At 46.4% G+C, this 19,036-nt stretch overlaps 1 protein-coding gene and 1 long non-coding RNA gene across 3 annotated transcripts in view; one reads left to right on the plus strand and one right to left on the minus strand.

Annotated features, from left to right (window-relative positions):
• Window positions 1–195: 195 nt before the first annotated feature.
• LAMB1 (laminin subunit beta 1) overlaps window positions 196–19,036 on the minus strand; it is a 40,976-nt gene continuing 22,135 nt past the window's right edge. For both annotated transcript variants that reach the window (NM_001396477.2, XM_046924255.1), the window contains 10 exons: window positions 10,944–11,313; window positions 9,194–9,378; window positions 7,766–8,007; window positions 5,659–5,862; window positions 5,131–5,275; window positions 4,175–4,382; window positions 3,829–3,970; window positions 2,872–3,048; window positions 1,546–1,705; window positions 196–632 (listed from right to left, as the gene is read on the minus strand). In NM_001396477.2, the coding sequence (NP_001383406.2) occupies window positions 496–632; window positions 1,546–1,705; window positions 2,872–3,048; window positions 3,829–3,970; window positions 4,175–4,382; window positions 5,131–5,275; window positions 5,659–5,862; window positions 7,766–8,007; window positions 9,194–9,378; window positions 10,944–11,313 (1,970 nt within the window). In that variant the 3' untranslated portion in view covers window positions 196–495. The remainder of the gene's footprint in view (window positions 633–1,545; window positions 1,706–2,871; window positions 3,049–3,828; window positions 3,971–4,174; window positions 4,383–5,130; window positions 5,276–5,658; window positions 5,863–7,765; window positions 8,008–9,193; window positions 9,379–10,943; window positions 11,314–19,036) is intronic.
• On the plus strand, window positions 1,792–8,659 carry LOC121108798. Its single transcript, XR_005843449.2, has 2 exons — window positions 1,792–2,048; window positions 2,704–8,659. It is a non-coding gene; the product is annotated as an uncharacterized LOC121108798 (long non-coding RNA).

The following is a 19,036-nucleotide window of genomic DNA, read 5'->3' on the forward strand; positions in this document are numbered from 1 at the left end:
TTCATATTAAGTGCTCTGTGAACTTCACAGGTGGTTTTTTCTTCCCTCCACCATGGCTTACTATGTAAATTTGGTTCTTGAAATGTGTAAATGCTAGCTAACCATGAGAGGGGGAGGTAATTCTTTCACTGCTTACTCTGTTCTGAGTTACCATCCTATACTTCACAGTAATTAGAGCTCTTACTTAGAATGATGTAGTTGGAACCAGTATTTTATTAGGAGATCTCTAGCTAGTTTAAAAACAAGACTTGCAGAAACTCAAGGATTAGTTTCAGCTATTGAAAATAACACGGAACTTAATGAGTCATACTAGGTACATACAGTGATACAAAAGTACTGTTTATTTTCAATGTCAAAAAGTTACTTCTCTTTGGTTCTGTGACTTAGAAGTCAATATCAAACCTGTTCACTTTATCAGGTCTTAGTGTAATGTCAAAAACAACTAGTGTAATACTTGTTAAATCCATCCTCAACACGAGTGTTTCCTGCTCCCATTTATAAGCAGGTGCTGTACACAGCAACTTTCTGGCTGATTGTCTGTAAGAGGGAGCGCACGGTCTCTTCCAGCTCCACCAGCTGCTTGGCTTTGTCTTCCAGAACTTTCTGATTGTTTTCATACGTATTTTCCAATTCTGTCAGCAAAGGAAGAGGAAAAACAGCTTAATTAGGTATGTTTTAATGTGGTAAAAATATCAATCATAATTGTTACAGAAAAAAACTACCATTCAGATTTATTTTCTTATGGAAGAAAAAGTGACCTGTAGTAGCAAAGGCTGAAATGGCTCCTTTTGTTTCTCTAGAACTGGGACATAAAGCAACAAAAGTAATTTTCTGTAAGTGCAAAAAGTGTGCTTTGATTCATGTTGACAGTAACTGCCGTTCCCTACAGTTAGGAGGCTCTTCTGTTGATGTGAGAAGTGTTGGCTTGTTACAGTCCAAATATTCAGTGAGTCATTGTAACTGTGCAGGAACAAGTGAAGGGAAGCACTGGTTCCTGGCCTGGCAAAAACAGAAGGAAAACCTTGCTTCCTCCCTGGCAGTTATGGGCTGACTGCCCCCTCCTGTTTCAATTGGCTTTAACTGGCCATTGTGTTAGATTCATCTGTAAGCTGGAACTGCTGTATCCTCATTACCCTTTGATTTAACTGCAGTCCAGGGGGTGTGTGGGGGAACACTGTTTGAAGATGGTGTTCTGGGTTGTCTGTCAGGAGTTTGACTGCTTTTGGTGTTGCTGAATGAGTTTGTCCTCATCCTAATCATGGTTACCTATGTTATGTCTAATTCTTCTTTGTAGTGATTCTCTGGGCAGTGATAGGTGCCATACCAGAAGTTTGTGTCTCTCTGCAAGTTTTTGCTCTCTTTGATACAAACCTTTGAGTCATGATTATGCTGTGTCCGTAAGAATAAGAAAAGCAGTTCAAACTTCAGCACCAAAGAATTACCTTTCTTTTTTTCTTTTCCTGCTGCTGATGAACACCTTGGTTTAACAGCACGATAGCGCTTTGTATTCTACAGCAGTACCTTGCCTCCTCAGAACAGCCTTACCTTTGAGCAGCTGCAGCTTGCTGTTGGCTTGAGCCAGCAATGCCTTTGCTTCCTCTTGCAACAAGCCTGCTTTCCTCCTCGCATCAGCAGACTCCTCTGTCTTTTTGGTGATGAGATCTTCCACGGTTTTGTACTTGCTGTTCAGCTCGGTGTCGAGGACCTGTTGTTCCAGATAGAAACACAAGATGGAGCCACTCAAAAGACAATGCAGGAGGAGTTGCTCAATATCCGGGCTAAAGAGAGCACAGTGTCAGCTCGGGTAACAAAAGCAACAACAGGGTCGAGGGATTTCCTGTTTCATATTCAAGATTTGAAGAGTGGGTGCGAAGATTCATCAGTGCCCTCTTACACATCTGTGGCTGTCCTACAGCTCTAACACTCAGCATGGACTGCAGTTACCCAATTCTGGAACTTGGGAAGTCACAGCCCCTAACACAGCGGAGCAGTGGAGGAGGAACAACACTGCTGCCTTTTCAATAAGAACAGCTGCATGGCTCTCGAAGGTAAGGGTGCTGGAGAAGACATCAGGTTCACTTCTCAGCTGTGCTTTTTCCCTGTGAGGTTAAGGAGTGCTACAGCACAAATGAATTCAACTAGTAAGCAAGTTAACAGTCTGCAGCAGTACTTGAACCCTCTGGGATCTGATAACCACCTGAAATACTACTTAGTGCTTGGAAATAATTGTTTGACGGATAATACATCCCTCTTAGCAGAAAACGTCTCTTGAGACCGATGGGCTAATTCCAGCCAAAAGACTGGAGCAATGAAAACTTCCTTTGGCAGATTTGTCAATTGTTTTGTTAATGAACATTCTTTTGGTATTACGAAGGTGTATAGCAGACACTGGGAATTAGGCCATATGGTTGGAGTGAATTCTGCATCTCTGATATTTAGAAATGAGACTAGTTTTATACTGAGCTAAGGATTTATTCTTGCCACTTGGTTCTGTATATGCCCAACTAGGGTTTGTTTGGCCTGAACATCACTATAGAAACAAATACAGATGGAAAATAAAATTGCCAGTTGAGCTGTGGCAGACAGTGAAGCTGAGGGACAGAAACAAATCTGCGAAAGGCTGATGTGTGGCAGTGAGGCATATTTCCTGCAACTATTTTTGAACCTGACAACTTCCTAATGCTTCTCTCTCTTTACATTTAGTAACAGATTGAGTAAAGAATACTTCAGCAAGTGCATTAGGCACTGTTTTTTGTCACCAGCACTTAGCCAATAAACTAAGTGGACTGAAGGAATCCAGTAGTGTTCATCTACCCAACCCCAGGGTGAGTTTTGTTGGCTCTCCTTTAGTATCTTTCCCAAACTTCTCACCTGTTTAACTTCTTCAGCATTTTGTTTTGCAGAAATGATTTTTTCTTCTATGTTGCCCACATTTTCTGAATTTGTAGCAGCCTTTTGCTTAAGGTCTTCAACACTCCTCTCAAGCGCAAACAGACGTAAAGTGGCATTGTTCAGTGTTTCTTCAGATGCTGCATTTTCAGATTGAATCTAACAGAGATAGGGACAATGATACACTTTCAAAAGACTCTGAATATGATACAAGCTTTCTGAGTGAGTTCTGATCAACCCATTAGGTCACAGCAATAGATCTGATACTTAACGTGTTTCATTTTGTTAAAAATGTACAATTGCAATTGGGGTGAAAGAGCCCGCTGCTGTAAGGTGACCTACAGTGAGGTCTTCAGAAGTGTTAGGGAGCTTCATTAAGAAAGCCTTGATTGCATTATACGTTCGAAAGTTGCTCAATCTGCAAACAGTCATTATCAAAGGATAGCGCTAAATGTCTGAAGTTGTCCATCTCTTAAGCTGGCCAAACTGAAGGGGTAGAGTTAGCACTATGGTCTCATGAGAATTATGAGTTAAAGCCTGAAAATACATCATCTGTCACAATTACAGCAATTACCACTTCTATCTATCATCAGTTTTCTCCTGCTGCAGTGAATGGCACTGCTAGATAGCGCTGTTATGCCAATACACTGCTGCCAAGGGACTGATATGTATGACTTCATAGAGACCTTGGCACACCTGCTATGATCCTACTCATGTAACTTCAGTGGTGCACGATATGGGGTGAGAAAAGCCTTTTTTCTTGAAGAGCATGTAGGCCTCTAGTTATGTCATATTCTGACTCAGATGTTTATATAATAAAGGCCAGAATAGTTTAGACTCATTTTAAGTGTAGCCTTCCTCAGACATCCTTATGTTGGTTTCTGAATATCAGATGTATTCCTGTTTCTGCATCTTAAAGAGTACTTGGAAATAACTTACTGAGGTCAGCAGGTCTTGAGTTCCTTTAATATCTTCATCAGCTTGTTTTATGGCTTTTTCAGCTGCATCTTGAGCCTTTTCAGCTTCTTCTAGTGCTGCTTTCACCATGTCTGCAGTGACTTTAACGTCTGTTGCACCTTTGCTGTGGAGCAAAACTAGGTTAGCAATAAAAGTGCTTTTACTTTGCAATGGTCATACACTGCAAAGGGCTATTTTTGCCTGATAGTGAAGGAAAGGGGTATCTGCTTTGTGGTAAGGTAAACTGCGTTCCCTGGAAGAGTGAAATGGAAGTCTCATTCCAGTTCTCAGTGACTGTAAATACCTAATACAAAATGAGGTTGCATACCTTGCTTTCTTAGCTTCCTCCAGTAGCATTTCTGCTCTGGCAATGTCTCCAGCACTCTGCTGCAGAATGACCTCGACATCAGAAAGGCTTTCCACGCGTTCACGGATGTCTTCTGTTAGGGCTTGCAGCTGCTCGGGGGTGCTGGGCATCTCCATGTTCAGCACTTCATTAGCCACTGCCTCAATGCTGTCCAGGTCAGCGCTGTCTTCTACAGATGGGCAGAAATGACACAAGGGTGAGTCAAAGCTTTCTGCTGTCAGCTCTCAGTATTCAACATTCTTGTCCACCTGCTCCCTCAAGAAGCAAAATCATGGAAAAAACTTTCTTCTCCAGACTGCAGCACATCAGGGTATTAAAACTGTTTCCTTAGGGTGACACTTCTCTCTAAGGAGAGGCCCAGCAGGCACGAAAGCCCTGCTAGCATCATTCTCTTGGAAGCCTTTTGCTGATCTCAGTGATTAACTACCCCATGCTGGGGCTGGGGTGGGCTGTGAGCCCAGAGGAAGGGAAGCCAACAGCTGCACATAAATGTATTTGTGCTAACAGTATTCTCAGAGAAGGAGTGGGTTTGCCATGCTGCCACTCAACAACGAAAAGGGCCCTCATTTAACCTTTACCTGTTTTCTTGCATGGAGATAACCTCACAGTTTCTAACTGTGATTGTCCTCCCCTTTAACAGCACTGTGCCATTCTGGCCAGAATTTAGGAACAGACTTGGCAAGTTAGAGAAGTACAATGGACCCAGCTGAAAGGAACGAAACAATGGACTACAGATCAGCCTTTCTTTCCAATTGTCTTGGTTTTCTCATTCCCAGATTTCATCATACCCACTAAATCTGGCTGAAAAGAGCCAGGGGAGGATGATGACTATTATGTTACCCCCTGGAGAATGATGCCAAAAAAGAGTTTTCACAGATGCAGAGGTAAAAGAGAGAACGTGAGTTTAAGGTTTTTACGCATGAGGAAGTCTCTGATCTGCTTAATAAGATTTCTCAGATCTTCATTGCTTCTGTCCACTTGTTCTTTTGTAGCGTTGGTTTTGAGCAGAACTTCTTGTGCATTCTGTTTGGCTTCATCAGCTCTCTGCTTTGCTTCAGAAACCTGAAGAGAAGAAAGTAGAGGGCTTGACTGCATATTTGCGTATGCTTTCAGGCCTGATTTACAACAAAAATTCAGTTGGAGTCAGAGGTAACAGTAATGAGAAATGCCTCTTCTCATAAAACTCACAGAACACTTTTAAAAGCTGGCTGTGATCCACACCACCAATGCTAGTTTAAACAACTCCTGCTCATGTTTGGAGTAACGCATGAAACTTGACTTGAGCAAGCTGAAGTCTGAGTATCTTCACAAGTTTGATGTTACGCAACTAGAAAGGAGGATTGTGAAGTAAGCCAGGCACATACTTTGCCAGTTAGTGTCTAAACTTGGGTTACCACTAAGATTTCTTTTTTCTTTTTTATTGCAACAATGGATTTATGGATTACCATTCTGGAGAGTTGCTCAACTTCTGCCAACGCACTGAGGATGTCTCTGTCGAAGTCCATGGCCTTCTGCCACGCGGTGTGAGCGACAGTGACCAGCCCATCACAGCCAGGTCCTCCACACTTTCTCTGCCCTGCAGCAGTCCGGCAGTGCAGTCCTCCACACTCCGACTCAGCACAAGAGGCTCCCACTGGAGTGCCACACATCTGGGAATGAGACAAGGGCAGTGATCACAGCCTGTATTTTTATTGCTGAGCTGTGAGGGGGATGGCATCCTAAATACCACAGCACAACTTGAGACGTTTGACCATCTTTATGGGTCCCTCCCAACTTGGGATATTCGATGATAGCAAATGATGCTGAAGCAGAGCAGACGGTTCCTGCATCAGGTCCATACCAGCATGATGGTAGTCCTTCTATGACCTTTCCACAACTCCCTGCCTTTAACTTGATTGCAACAAGCCAGCTCCCAGCTGCTGGAGTAGCTTGAGGGCAGCTGTGCCTTCATTGTCTGCTTTTCCTGACTGTCAGCTTCACCAGAAAGCTGCCTTTAGGCTCTGGTTTACAAGCTGGAAGCTACTACTGCCTGTATTCCTTCTGTTGGAAGCCAGTCTTGTTACTGTTGGAGGAAACACTAGCTAACCCAAGCAGCTTTTTTAAAAAAGAAGAATATGTTCTGCACAAGATAAGCTCTTTTCCTTTGCTGCCTGGGGGAGAGCAAAGGAAAACAAATAAAATACTGAACAGGAAACTTCTTCACCTCTCTTGAAAAACTGTCCCCTTCCCTTCCATCGAATGTTTGTTCTGTCACACTGCTTTCCAATTTGTGACAATGAAATCGGAAGAGACCAACTTTGTTGCTGCTTTTTTTTTAAGTAAAACTACTTTAATTGGCAATTTTTACTGAGCTTATCCACTGTTGTGGTCAACTGGACAATGAAATCATTAGAAGTTGTTTTAGCCAGATGGAAAATCCTTTCCTCCTGTGAGGTTCTTTTCGCTTTCCACCCCGCTCCTTATGCCAAAGGATAGTCACTAGCTGATGTACTTTAAGCCAAGAATCTCTCTGGGAACACCAAGGGGCTGTGCCAAGTTAGCTGCAGCTGGCTCCTGTGAAGTGTAATGGATTCCCTCTTACCTGCTTGGCACACAACCCAGCAGTAGCTAGAAAGCAAAAAGATTTTGTTTCTGCATCCCATGATTACACCTCCAAGCAACTAACTCAGTGTTTACTGCTCTGATAACATCTAACCAAGATTTTCGGTCCTCAAGAACACATTAGGCAGGAATGCAGGGGCAGGGAAACTAAACAAAAAGATGCCTCTTTCTTCTCTCCCCAAGAAAAAGGAGACAGAGGACTGGGGTGGGTGGTTGTCATTGTAAAGGACCGGGGACAATTCACTGTGTGAAGACCTCATCCTCTCCCGCAGGCCCAGCCTTGCCCAGAGGAGTTAATGAGCTCTCCCTTCTGTGGAACTTCAAGTGGGATTGTTCTCTGAATGCAATCGGCTGCCTTCAAAGGGAAGCTGAAGGAACACCCTGCCTCGCCCCCAGAGAAAACCACCCTTGATCGTATTTACAGATGAGCAGGCAGCTTCAACAGGGACCGTGCCCTTTTGACTCCAGCTCCCTTTAAATTCTGCCTTGTTTCAAGCAGAAGGATGGGAGTGTGGCAATACCAAGGAGGGCAGCGTGAGCATGAGCGCCGCACAGGTATGGGACTCTGAAATGCTGCAAGAACAAAGCAGCCCAGGAAAAGCAAGCATGTTAACTGAGATTTAAGAGGTCGGCTCTCGGTCCAGTGGACTCACTAAATTTTGCTGCACTTGAGAGCTCTGCCCACAGCAAAGGAATTTGGCTTAGGATGTGATGAAGAGGTGCTGTCAGGGCTCAGTTTCTAGAAGCAACAGGGAGAACAACATGAAGGGCTGATGCCTGAAAACCTGTAGGTGTCTCGGAGCCCGCACATCATCAATGAAGTGTGCTTTTTTGTAGGAACAAACTGTATTTCCTACTGTCCAGCTCTAAACAGCTTCTCCCTGCCTGTTGCTTCTTCACAAACCCAACTTTTTGCTGTAGGTTTTATCCCAGCAATTCTCAGCCAAATACCTTTGCTGATGCTTCGGCGAGATCCAGGCTCTGCAGCTTGCCAGCGAGTTCATCCAGGAGGCGCGACTGCTCCTCTTGCTTAGCCTTGAACTGGGCCTCCTTCTCATTGATTAAGTCTTCCACTTCCTGCCGTGTCTGCGCTGACAGCTCCACGGCGCTGTCGGGGTGGACAGTGGAAGCATTGACCCTTTCCTCTGCCTCCAGGGACATCTGGAAATACTTGGTGATGCTGTCCAAGGCTCCTGCAGAAATCAGACAGAGCCGCTCAGAAATCTGTTAAGTAACACCGAGTAATTTAAATCGCGGAGGCTGGCGGATGGCACATCTGGGTTAGCATCAAGACAAAGCAAACAACAGCCTCTTTAGCTGCACTCCATGCAATTGTAAGGATGACAAAATTTGTTCTGTTGTTTGAATACTCAGGTTTTTTTTGGTTGAAAATGTGTCAGGTTTGCTGGTTTTCAAGTTAAGCGGTTCTCTGACACAGGAACTGAATTAACTCTGCCAGGAGGGTGAATGGAGACTCAACCTTTTAGGTTCATAGGGCAAAGTTCCATTTTCTAAGGATCTGCATACGCCGTTGGTTCTTGTTGCCACATGGATGTCTGGTGTATGGAGTCACTGCTTGGAAGCTGGTCAGAGCTCTCCCAAGAAACAACTTCCTGATGAAAGACTGATTTATGGAAGTGCTCATTTTGGACAACTGGTGGAGAGGCCCTGGGAGGGCGCAAGGGACCCCACAGGAGCAGCCACACTCTCCTCCACAAGTCAGGGACTCCCCAGTTCCTACAACCTTTTTGCCTCATTCTGTGAAACCCTACATTCATTGGAAACAACCTCAGACTTCCTGCAAAGCAGGAAATTAATTAATAAATACTATACTTTAAGTCGGAATTAGGTCAGCTTTCAAAACTTCCCCAGAATTCAGTGGCCTGCCTCTCTCAGCAAACTCTGACCTTGACTGAAGCCTGGCACGGCGCCATCCCGGTGGGCGCAAAGGTTTGCTCTCCTGGGCAGAGCTGGGCTTCGCGGTGCGCTCCTATCATGAAGGGCCCAGGAGTTTTTCAAACAGAATTTAACAGCCTGGGCAAAGCAACCGAAAGGTGCAGGTGTATCCTGGAATCTGCTTCACTTCCAACTGTTGTGCCCCCACCTAAAGTGTATTTAATTGAAGTCTTAAAGTCTCTAAAGTTCTCGTGCCCCAGGAACTTGAGCTGGTATTGCAATGCACAGAGGGAGAGAGGGAAGGGGCGAGGGGGCAAAACAGAACCTCTGCTGCATCAGCAACTCTGCTAATGCACAGTGAGAAGCTGCCCTCTAAGATCTGAGTTTCATTACATGTTAAAAGATTAACCTGGGATTTTAAACCATGCACTAATTAAATCTTCAGCCACCCCGCTGCTTTCTCCCCCTCCGTGTGACACTCACCCCGAACATCAGAGATCTTGATGAACTCGAGCTGTTCTGCCAGCTCCTTCACAACACGATCCAGGCTTTTGGCATCTGTCTCCAACGCGCTCAGGTCAGCATCGGTGCTATTGCTCTTCTCTGCTAAGGTTGAGAGGCTTGCTTCTATGTCCGCTATCTTAACGGTAACATCAGCTGTCAGCTTGCTGCAGAACAGAGGAGCAGCACTTAATGGGGGCAGAGGAAGGGCTCAGTTCAGCTCAGCAATGGTTAGAACCATGCCGTGCTGCTCCCACGGCAGGGCCCGGCCTCCCTCGGCAGAGCCGTGATTTGTAACAGCATGCCTACCTAGAATGCTGCTTTGTTTCCTTTATCACACAAAACTACTTTTTAATCTACAGCACGTTTATAAACTCAAAGCACCAAATTGCTCAGAAAACAGCTGCTTTGTGTAAGATTAACTGGAGCCAGATTCCAGAGGACTGGTGTAATGCTCTTGTACCATGGCAACTGCATAGGTCAGAGTTGACTACTATGATCCATACATAATTTGCTTCACCCCCCCCCACACAGCTAAAAATGCAGTTTGGATTACTGTGAACTCATGGGACAGATCTGAACTTCAGGAAGGGGGGGGAAGGAAACAGTTAGATGGCTTGGTTTTAATACAATGGATTCTTTTAGCTCCTCTGTAAAGATCCCTTCCCATCAGCCATTCTCTGGGGCTAAGGAGAACCTCCTGCATGGCCTTAGTGCACGCAGGAGAAAGCTTCAGCTGCTGGGATAACCCTAAAAGGAAAGACAACCGCAGGATACAAGGCAGAGCTGCTACAGAACGGAGCTGGGCACAGGAAACTGTTCCCATCCATGGCGATCCCACCACACCCGGCAATTCCTCATGCTGAGAGAACTGGGCAGTATTTAATCTCCGTGATCAGTTTCCATCCCCCCCAACAGCTTAGCAGGCTGCTGTTTGCCAGCAGCTCTTCAAAATCCAATACTTCCTTCTCTGTACAGCCAGAGAGGAGCTCTACTACACTGGTTAGAGAACAGCAGCTCCACAGGTGCTCCCTCAGCACACAGAGCCCAAACACAGCAGCAGCAGCCCTGTGGGGCTCTCCAGCTGAAGAGGGGGTTGCGGGGCACAAGCCAGTCCCTAATTGAGACATTTGTGCTTTGATCCTCTCCCACTTGCTTTGTGCAGTCCCCGGACAATGCACAAACAAAGCTCTAGCAGTTGCACAACTGCCCCATCTGTGAGAGCACAACCCCCTTCTTCAGTATGCTCAGCTCTAAAGCAAAATACAGGCTCTGACCCTGAGCAGAATGGAAACAAGTGCTGTGACCGAGCAGCTGCTCCCCCCACCTCAAGCTCCGAGTGCAGAAAGAAGCCCGAAGTTTCCAACCCATCGGCTGCAGGCGGAAATCCAGGAATTTAATCTCTCCCCTCTTCATTCTCTCACACAATAGCAGTGGTTGTCCTTTGCCCCGAGGGGAGTGCAAAGCAAGCGTGAGCAGCTCGGTGCTAATTAGCAGCTGGTAATTAGCTGCCCAGTGCAGTCTGTGCTGCTCCTGTCTCCCCGGCCTGGTTTCTGCTCATGGGATGGGGACTTGGTAGCACGCTGAGATGCTCCAGCAGGGCCATGCCGTGCCCTGCCGGGGTGCCCTCTAACCCAGCGTGCGGCCTCCACCTGCACCCTCAGCCCCAGCCCAGCAGCGTTCCCACTCCTCCCCAAGCTGGATTTATCCACCTAACTGCAACCGTACTCACTCTGCTTCCTCGAAGAGATTCCCAATGTTCTTCAGTGGCTCGGCGGCTGGGTTTTGAGCGATGATGGCTTTGATTTCCCCCAGCTTCTCCTCCAGGGTGCTGAGCGTCTGCTGGTAGGGGCCGATGACCCCCGTGATTTTCAGGGCGTTTGCCCTATCCAGGAACTGCTGGGTGCGGTTGGTCAGCTCGCCGACGATGACATCCCAGAGGGCGAAGCACTGGTGGCAGGGCACGCAGTCGGGGAAGAAGCCCGAGTAGCCCCGCGAGCACTTGTCGCAGCGCGGCCCTTCCACCCCCTCGTTGCAGATGCACTGCCCTGTGGCACGGTCGCACTGCGGGGTCTGGATGCCACGGGGGTTGCAGTCGCACGCTGGAAGGAGAAAAGGGCACTGTGAGGGCCGAGGAACATAAAAGCAGATGGAACAGAACGGTGAAACGAGGACAGAGGTGGTCTGTGGGTTATTATCAGCTGATTGTGGCTGTGTCTGCTTGGGTATGGAGAACCGGGGCTGAGCTGGAGGCAGTGACAGGAGGGCAGAAGCGCCGGGGCAGGATGGGAGCGCCCCATCCGCACACATCAGAAATGGCCCAACAACGTGCTGAGGGTGGGCACATCCTGCAGTGCTGGGGCGTCCGTCTGACAGCCACCCAAAGATCCCATTCCACTCCTACCAGGGTAAGCAGAGCAGGGCTGCCCAGATAGGAAAAGAAATGCCAGGCAGGCACCCAGCAGAAGGTTTAACGTGACCGAAATGGAAAAGGTGAACGAGGAACAAATGGTCACTGTCTCTCCCAGCACAGCAGCAGGGGGTAACTGAGGAATGCCACACACTGAGAAACAAACACCCTCCCCTGCACCTCCCACAGAAAACAGCAGATAACCAGTTATAGTGGTGAGCTGAGCTGCAGAGCTCCCTTCCACAAGACACTGTGGGTCCTAAAAGCTGAGGTGACTTCAGAGAAGACCAGGACCAATCCATGCACAGCACAGAGCACAAAGGCTGGGGCCTGGCTTTGAGTACACTCTCAGACACTTGGAAATATTTGGGGGGTGGGATGTGTGGGGACTGGGGCGCAGCACTGAGGGCCTGGCATCTGGCACAGCGCTGATGTTCTGCCTACACAGAGATGGGTAAAAATCAGGCAGGGAGAAGCAGAGCAGAAAGATGTAAAATGATGTATATTGTATATATTTCCTGCCCAGGGGGAGGACGGGAGCCTGCTCCAGCATGGGTGCTGCCAGCCTGCTGCACACTGCTGGTCACCCTCCAGGTGGAATCAGGCCCATTAACAGATTCTTTGTAAATGAATTCACACGATGAGTGATAAATTCAAGCGATGAGATTTGGGCAACACCCTTTCTAACAAGCTTTTAGAAGAATAATGCACTTCTTCAGCACTAACTTGTCTGACGAGGAGTTGCTCTGCTCACTTTCTGATGCATGGTCACTTCTGAAAGCACGCTCTGCACACAGAGCAGAGGCAGTTTCCATGCAGCAGAGCTGCTGCTTGCACTCTCCTCCTTAATTACACAGGCAGTGGCAGAGGAAACTACCAGCCTGCAAAGCTCTCAGCAAAGGGATGCCACAAGGAATAAAAAGAGGCTCTGAAAATATGCAGGTCATCTACCTGCCATCATGGCACTGTAAAGCTGAAGCAGGTCAAGCACATGTTCCAGGACTGCAATACCTGATAAAAGCCTTCACTTAAGCATCCATTTACCAGGCATCCCTGAAGGGGACTCATGGCTCAAAATGGTCCATAAATGAATTCATGCACCCCAAGCGCGTGGCCCTTTGAAAAAGGGCACAACAAAGCCGTTTTCAAGATTGGGCATTGTTGGCTCCAACTCAAAACACAGTGGTGGTCTTCAGTTCAAGAACGGCACAAAGAGCCTCAGCAGAACAAATCAGTCCTCAGCAAAATGACTTTCTTGTACAATGTGAATATGATAGGCAAGAGACAAAAATAACTTCTCCTGCCTGCACAATTGAGCAAAATGGTCCTTTGTTCTTTGAATTATAGCCCTACACAAGAGATTGTTTTTACTTTACATCGAAAGTGCTTAAGCAGTCAGCCTGCTATGGGATATGTTCCCCGCAGGCAAACTGGCAAGTTCCTGTTTGCAGGAGGTCAGTTAACCCTTCTGACAGCTAATAAGGCTCTGGGTAGAATGATGAATTGTCCACATTCCACTGCACAGAAAGAGGCGAAACGGCATGTGGCTTTTCTCAGGGATCTGATCGAGTTACCCGAATACGTGCTGCTGGAAAATCAGATCGCTGTGTTTATGTGTGGATTGAAAAAGCTTAAAGTGGAATAAGTAAATTAATGAATAAATGTTGGTAATTCTACTCCTGAATACCTGCATGTTCAGGAAAGGCGGTTGATACGGCTTTAGTAACGTTTACATGGTAATGTGGATTACAAGATCTCTGGAGCCAGAAAATGCTGAGCGTGAGGAGGGAGATATTAAGCACTGACACGTTCACAAAGCTACAGCTCAAACTCTACAACTGCCTGCTGGGAGAGGAGACAATAAATAGCGAAGAGTCATTTGTTCTAAATACAGCACAGCACTTGGAAGATCATCACATCTCCTGAATTCTATGGAATGTCCAAACCAAGCTTTGTGGGACTCACAAGAAAATTGCACAAGGTGAACAGAAACACAACTATGGGTTATTTCTCCATTTAGGATTCCTCACCAAGGGCAGAATGGGCACTGCTGGCTTTGCCTGAGTTCAGCTGTGTGACTGTGACGTGTACTAAATAGCTTTCAAAAGTGTTGGACTTCCCCTTCTTTACAACCTACCCAGTACACTACCAATGCACAGGACTACACCAGCTTTGAAAATAAAGGTAAGACCGATGGTAACTTTATCTTGATTTTTAAATCAGGTAAAGGGAAACAAGAAAAGTCTCCCTCAGCACCGGAATAGGGAGATTCTGGTACATTATTTTCTTGCTGTTTTGGACACTTTTGGATGTGTTCCTACATTTGTGGTATGGTCTACAGCTACAGCCCACGGACAGCTCCGTACTGCGGCACTGACTGTGACATTTCTGAGATTCTCACACGAGTGACTCTTTCAGAGCCTGGATGGCCTTACTGAAGTGCCCAGTCATGATGGAACCAGCTCTGTTCCTCACCAGCCAGACTCTGGGCACCTCTATCAGATGTTGGAGCCCAATTTCTAGACACTGCATTAATAACGATATTTAGCCAGACAGAAGTCTATAAGAGCTCTTCTGCTCTCCGAGGCCCCATGGAACAGTACCTCTACCATCTCCAACTCTGCTAGCATAGAATCATAGAATGGCCTGGGTTGAAAAGGACCACAGTGATCATCGAGTTTCAACCCCCCTGCTATGTGCAGGGACACCAACCACCAGACCAGGCTGCCCAGAGCCACATCCAGCCTGGCCTTGAATGCCTCCAGGGATGGGGCACCCACAGCCTCCTTGGGCAACCTGTTCCAGTGCGTCACCACCCTCTGTGTGAAAAGCTTCCTCTTAATATCTAACCTAAACCTCCCCTGTCTTAGTTTAAAACCATTCCCCCTTGTCCTATCGCTGTCAACCCATGTAAACAGTCATTCCTCCTCCTGTTTATACACTTCTTCCATACACTGGAAGGCCACAATGAGGTCCCAGAGCCTTCTCCTCTCCAAGCTAAACAAGTCTGTCTCCTGGGCTCTGGCTATTCCACATGCACAGAAAAAGGATTTGTGTGATATTTGATCACCACTGTCACTGAAATCAAAACAGGAGACCCCTTGATTCCTAGATGTGAAGTGAATGCCATGCCAGAACGATCCAACATGCCATGTCCAGCCATTTTTTGGTGAAAATACCCTAGCATTACCTGTAGCCACAGTTCTTGCTTCTCTACCACCTTGTTCATTAATGTCCAGATATTCCTATGGTCACCGTGTGCCTGCTAAGGATTCACTCTGCTACAGCAGTTTTGCTTCTGGTGTACTGCAACAGGTTAAGTCAACCCCTTCAGAGTTCAGCTGCGCTCTGGAGAGTTTGGTTTAACCAGCACGCTCATTACTCTGACATAGCACTCAAGTAGCTTTACCATGGCTAATGTTAGCACGTCTGGTTATCTTTTTTTTTCCCCCAAGAAAAACAAGGAACACACAGATACACCCAGGGATGCATAAGTCTTTTAGGTATTATTCAGTTGCGAGTGATGGATGGCCTTACATGGCTTTACTTAATGTCATTCATTTGGAATAGGGAAAAACAAAGTCCTGTAAGCTCCTTTTAAATGCTGTGCCTACTAGACTAGAGCACTTCAGCAACTAGCAATTGAAAAAACTAATTCAATTTGTACTATAAAACCACACAGATGCAGAGTTTACTACAAGAGATTAAGATGCCCTAACCCATTTGGGTTGGAAATGGCCTCCAAGAGAAACAGCTGACTATTCTCCTTTCGCTGACAGGGGTGGAAGAGGGTCGGGGTGAAGGTCTGCAAGTTAATGCAGACTGGCTGCTTGCTTTGAAGATCAGTGTTGGGCACGGATCAAATCTGTCCCCGGGTAAGCAGAGCAGGAAACTTAAGTACCTCCCATGGAAAATAGAGGGGAGTAAAAGAAGCTTTTGAAATCACTAGCCAAGGATTTGAGGGTTTTCAAAGAAGCATTTACTAAATCAAACAATAGCTTTCTGTTCTGAAATGTCATTTTGGAACTGGATGTATTGTTTTCTTTAATGGAGTGTTTAACTCAGTCATACATTCTGCTGTGGCTTTCTCCAATTTAAACGAAGTCACATTTTTAGCAGGAAAATTTTCTAACTAAATTCTTCACTCAGATCTGCTGATAAGCAATTTCTAACTACAAAACACTGTATGGCATCTACTCACAAATGCGTGTGCACACATGAACACACAGCCACACACACAGGATCCAGAATTTTCATAATATCTTCATGGACGCATTTCAAGTAATTTTTTTCCCTGATCTCCAAGACAGAACTAGCACTCACACATTTCACTGTGGCCTTGTAGAAACATAAGAGGAGCAACCCCAAAGAAGTAAGTGACAGCTCTGCTACCTTTCCCACTGATTTAAGTATTTGCAATTCACGTCCACTTCAACTGCAGTGAATCAGTATATTGCTACTACAGCCAGCATGATCTAAAGGGCAATGAAAGGGTTGGAAACGGGTAGTCAAGGCATTTAATGCCTTAGTGCAGGATGATAGGAACAAGCAAGCGTCATAAGAGATCCTACACAAAACTGAAGAGGAATCATTTCTGCAGACATATTTTCTTTACTGCTTGAGATGAGGGATGGAGAGCACGAAATGGCAACTCCTCCACAGCAAAAAAAAAACAATGTGTTTGTTCAAACATGATTTCCTGGCATCATTTCCTGGTGGCACTGAAGCATTGTGATAAAACCATTCAGCAATTTGTAAGGTTGAAAGTTTTGCAGAGCTAGCAAATTTCTTCTGAATCACTGCCTATTGACTCTAATTACACTGCAAGCATATCGCTAACTCCTCAGCATTATGATTCTCAGTATGAGTGCTAAGATAAGATCCCGGCTTAGAATTAACAGACTTGGGCTGCATTTTAGCACACTAGCAGACTGGGCCAAAGGGGCAAATTTCTGCAAACCACCAACATAAATTACAGTATTTTGACCACAGGTCAATTTAAATTGAAAAAAACCTCAAAGTCGTATTTCCTTCAGCATTTATCTGACTTCCTTTAGAGAAAAGGAGGTGAAACACCTGCTCATCTCCCTGCCAAAAAAAGACCTGAGGGTACTGGTGGATGGCAGCTGGACATGAGCCAGCAGTGTGCCCTCACAGCCCAGAAAGCCAACCGTACCTTGGGCTCCATCAAAAGCAGCATGGCCAGCAGGGTGAGGGAGGTGATCTCACAGTACAGGAGAGACACAAACCTGTTGGAGCACATCCAGAGGAGGGCCATAGGAATGAACCAAAGGATGGAACACCTCCCCTACAGGAACAGGCTGAGAGAGCTGGGGCTGTTCAGCCTGGAGAAGAGAAGGCTGTGGGGAGACCTGAGAGCAGCCTTTCAGTATCTAAAGGGGAACTACAGGAAAGAAGGGAACAGACTCTTTAGGAGGGTCTATGGCGATAGAACAAGGGGAAGTGGCTTCAAGCTTAAAGAGGGCAGATTTAGGTTGGATATAAGGAAAAAGTCTTTTACAGCGAAGGTGGTGAGGCACTGGAACAGGTTGCCCAGCTTAAGATTCAGATGTTAAATTAAGCCTGTGGAGCCTAATCCTAAACCACGATGAGATAACTTTCAATGAACACATAATTCAGTGCCAGGTACTTAAAAACTTTAAACAGAAAAGCAACTTTCTGCCAACGTCTGTAATGAGTGCTCAATATCATCACTCATTTTCACCTTAGCTCAAGTAGATTCTGTTTTTTTACGGTAAGGCTTGATACTCAAATCCAACACAGAAGAATCCCAATGCATTTATACTTCATGTTAAGGGGACAGAGCAGCACAACTTAACTCTGAATCCCATACACTGCCCTTTCCTGACCGTGGTCTGTTTGCGCAATTTATTAAAACACTAATGATACTAAAATTGTCATTTCTTTCTATTATATGAAGCACATAAACTTCACATATATGCTCTGCAAGCACCTTCCTCATGTTGCATCAGCAGCCATAGCATATCTCAGAGGCTTCCCACGAACCTGGAGCCTCCTACCAGTGAGCAGAGCTCCGCATGCCCAGTCCTGCAGACTGCTTGCCAGGCTTTGGGAAAGTTCCAGCAGAATTCTCAGGAGACTTCAGTTTCATTTGTTATCTTTGTAATCCTACTGTTTACTACCTTAGCAAGAATTTTTATGTGCACACACACACTCACGTGCACAGCTGCATACAGCCCACAGCTGAAGCAACGGCCAGAGGAGATTTGAAAATGGGCTGGTTCTGACCCTCAGCTCAGCTCCTGCTCACTGCTCTCCCCACAGGGACCTGCACAAGGCTGGGAGATGCACTGGCATTTTCCTCATCTTCTGCGCCTCTCTTACGTCGTTTTCAGGTTTTACATTAAATTAAATGAAAAATCATTGGGCTTTTTATTAAAGTATGTAGTAAAGAGTTTGCAGAGAAGCAGTTCTACAGACTCCAAGGTGCTCTCTGCAGCGTGTGTTTCCTGTGGGTGGTGGAACCATACCCAGTAATGGGGGGTTGCAGCGCTGCCCAAATGGAGGCATGCACCCAGTGGTCTGGCCCTACTGCCATCAGTGGCAAGACAGAGGGGAGACATCAGGAGATGTTTTCCCTCCAGCGCAGGGAGCACAGCCTGCAAATCCAAGCACCCAGTCCAAGAGCAAAAACCTCTTGCCTGACTGCAGCACCAGGACACCTCCAGCCTATCCCATCTCCCGTTTCACCATCACCTGCTTTACAAAGAAGAGTGTCACAGGGCAGAACAGCCCTGATTTCTCAGCAGGATCTGCTGTCTACTGGTGCCAGCTTGTGAAGAGGTCACACATTACCACCCCTCAAGCAATGCACCTTGAGATTTCCACCCATGGGCAGAGGCTGCTTGTTGAGGCCAGTGGAGGATCCCACTGTGGAGACGATGCTCACACTCCACATCAGCTTGGTGCCTGCAGTGAAGCTTGTTTGTCAGTACTCACATGGTTCAGAGCTCTCTGACAGCTCCCAGTCCACGTTAGTGCCTTCTTCCCAAATGTTGTACAGAACATGGCCATTTTGGCTGCCTGGACTGAGCAAGGGCTCATCTTTGTCACAAATCCCCTTCTACTTCAGTTCCATCTTCATTTTGGCTGCAGGCCTCACCGAAATTACTTTCCAAGAGCGCTGCTCTGTAATTCCTTTAACAGCACAGTCCCACAGGCCTCCTGCAAACCACCTATCTCAGAAAGCTGCGACCTTCCCACGCAGTGGTTGCATTTCTGCCAGCATTCCACCAGCTGGGGCTGAACAAGGGCTGACAAGTTATTCCACTCCCTCAGAGACCACCTCTTGGAAGCAGAAAGGGCAATCAATGGATTTGAAGGAAAGTGTAGTGCTTTCGTGGAAAATAATAAGTTCCAAGGAATACATCCTC

The sequence above is a fragment of the Gallus gallus genome, chromosome 1, assembly GCF_016699485.2.
Source record: "Gallus gallus isolate bGalGal1 chromosome 1, bGalGal1.mat.broiler.GRCg7b, whole genome shotgun sequence".
NCBI lineage: Eukaryota > Metazoa > Chordata > Aves > Galliformes > Phasianidae > Gallus > Gallus gallus.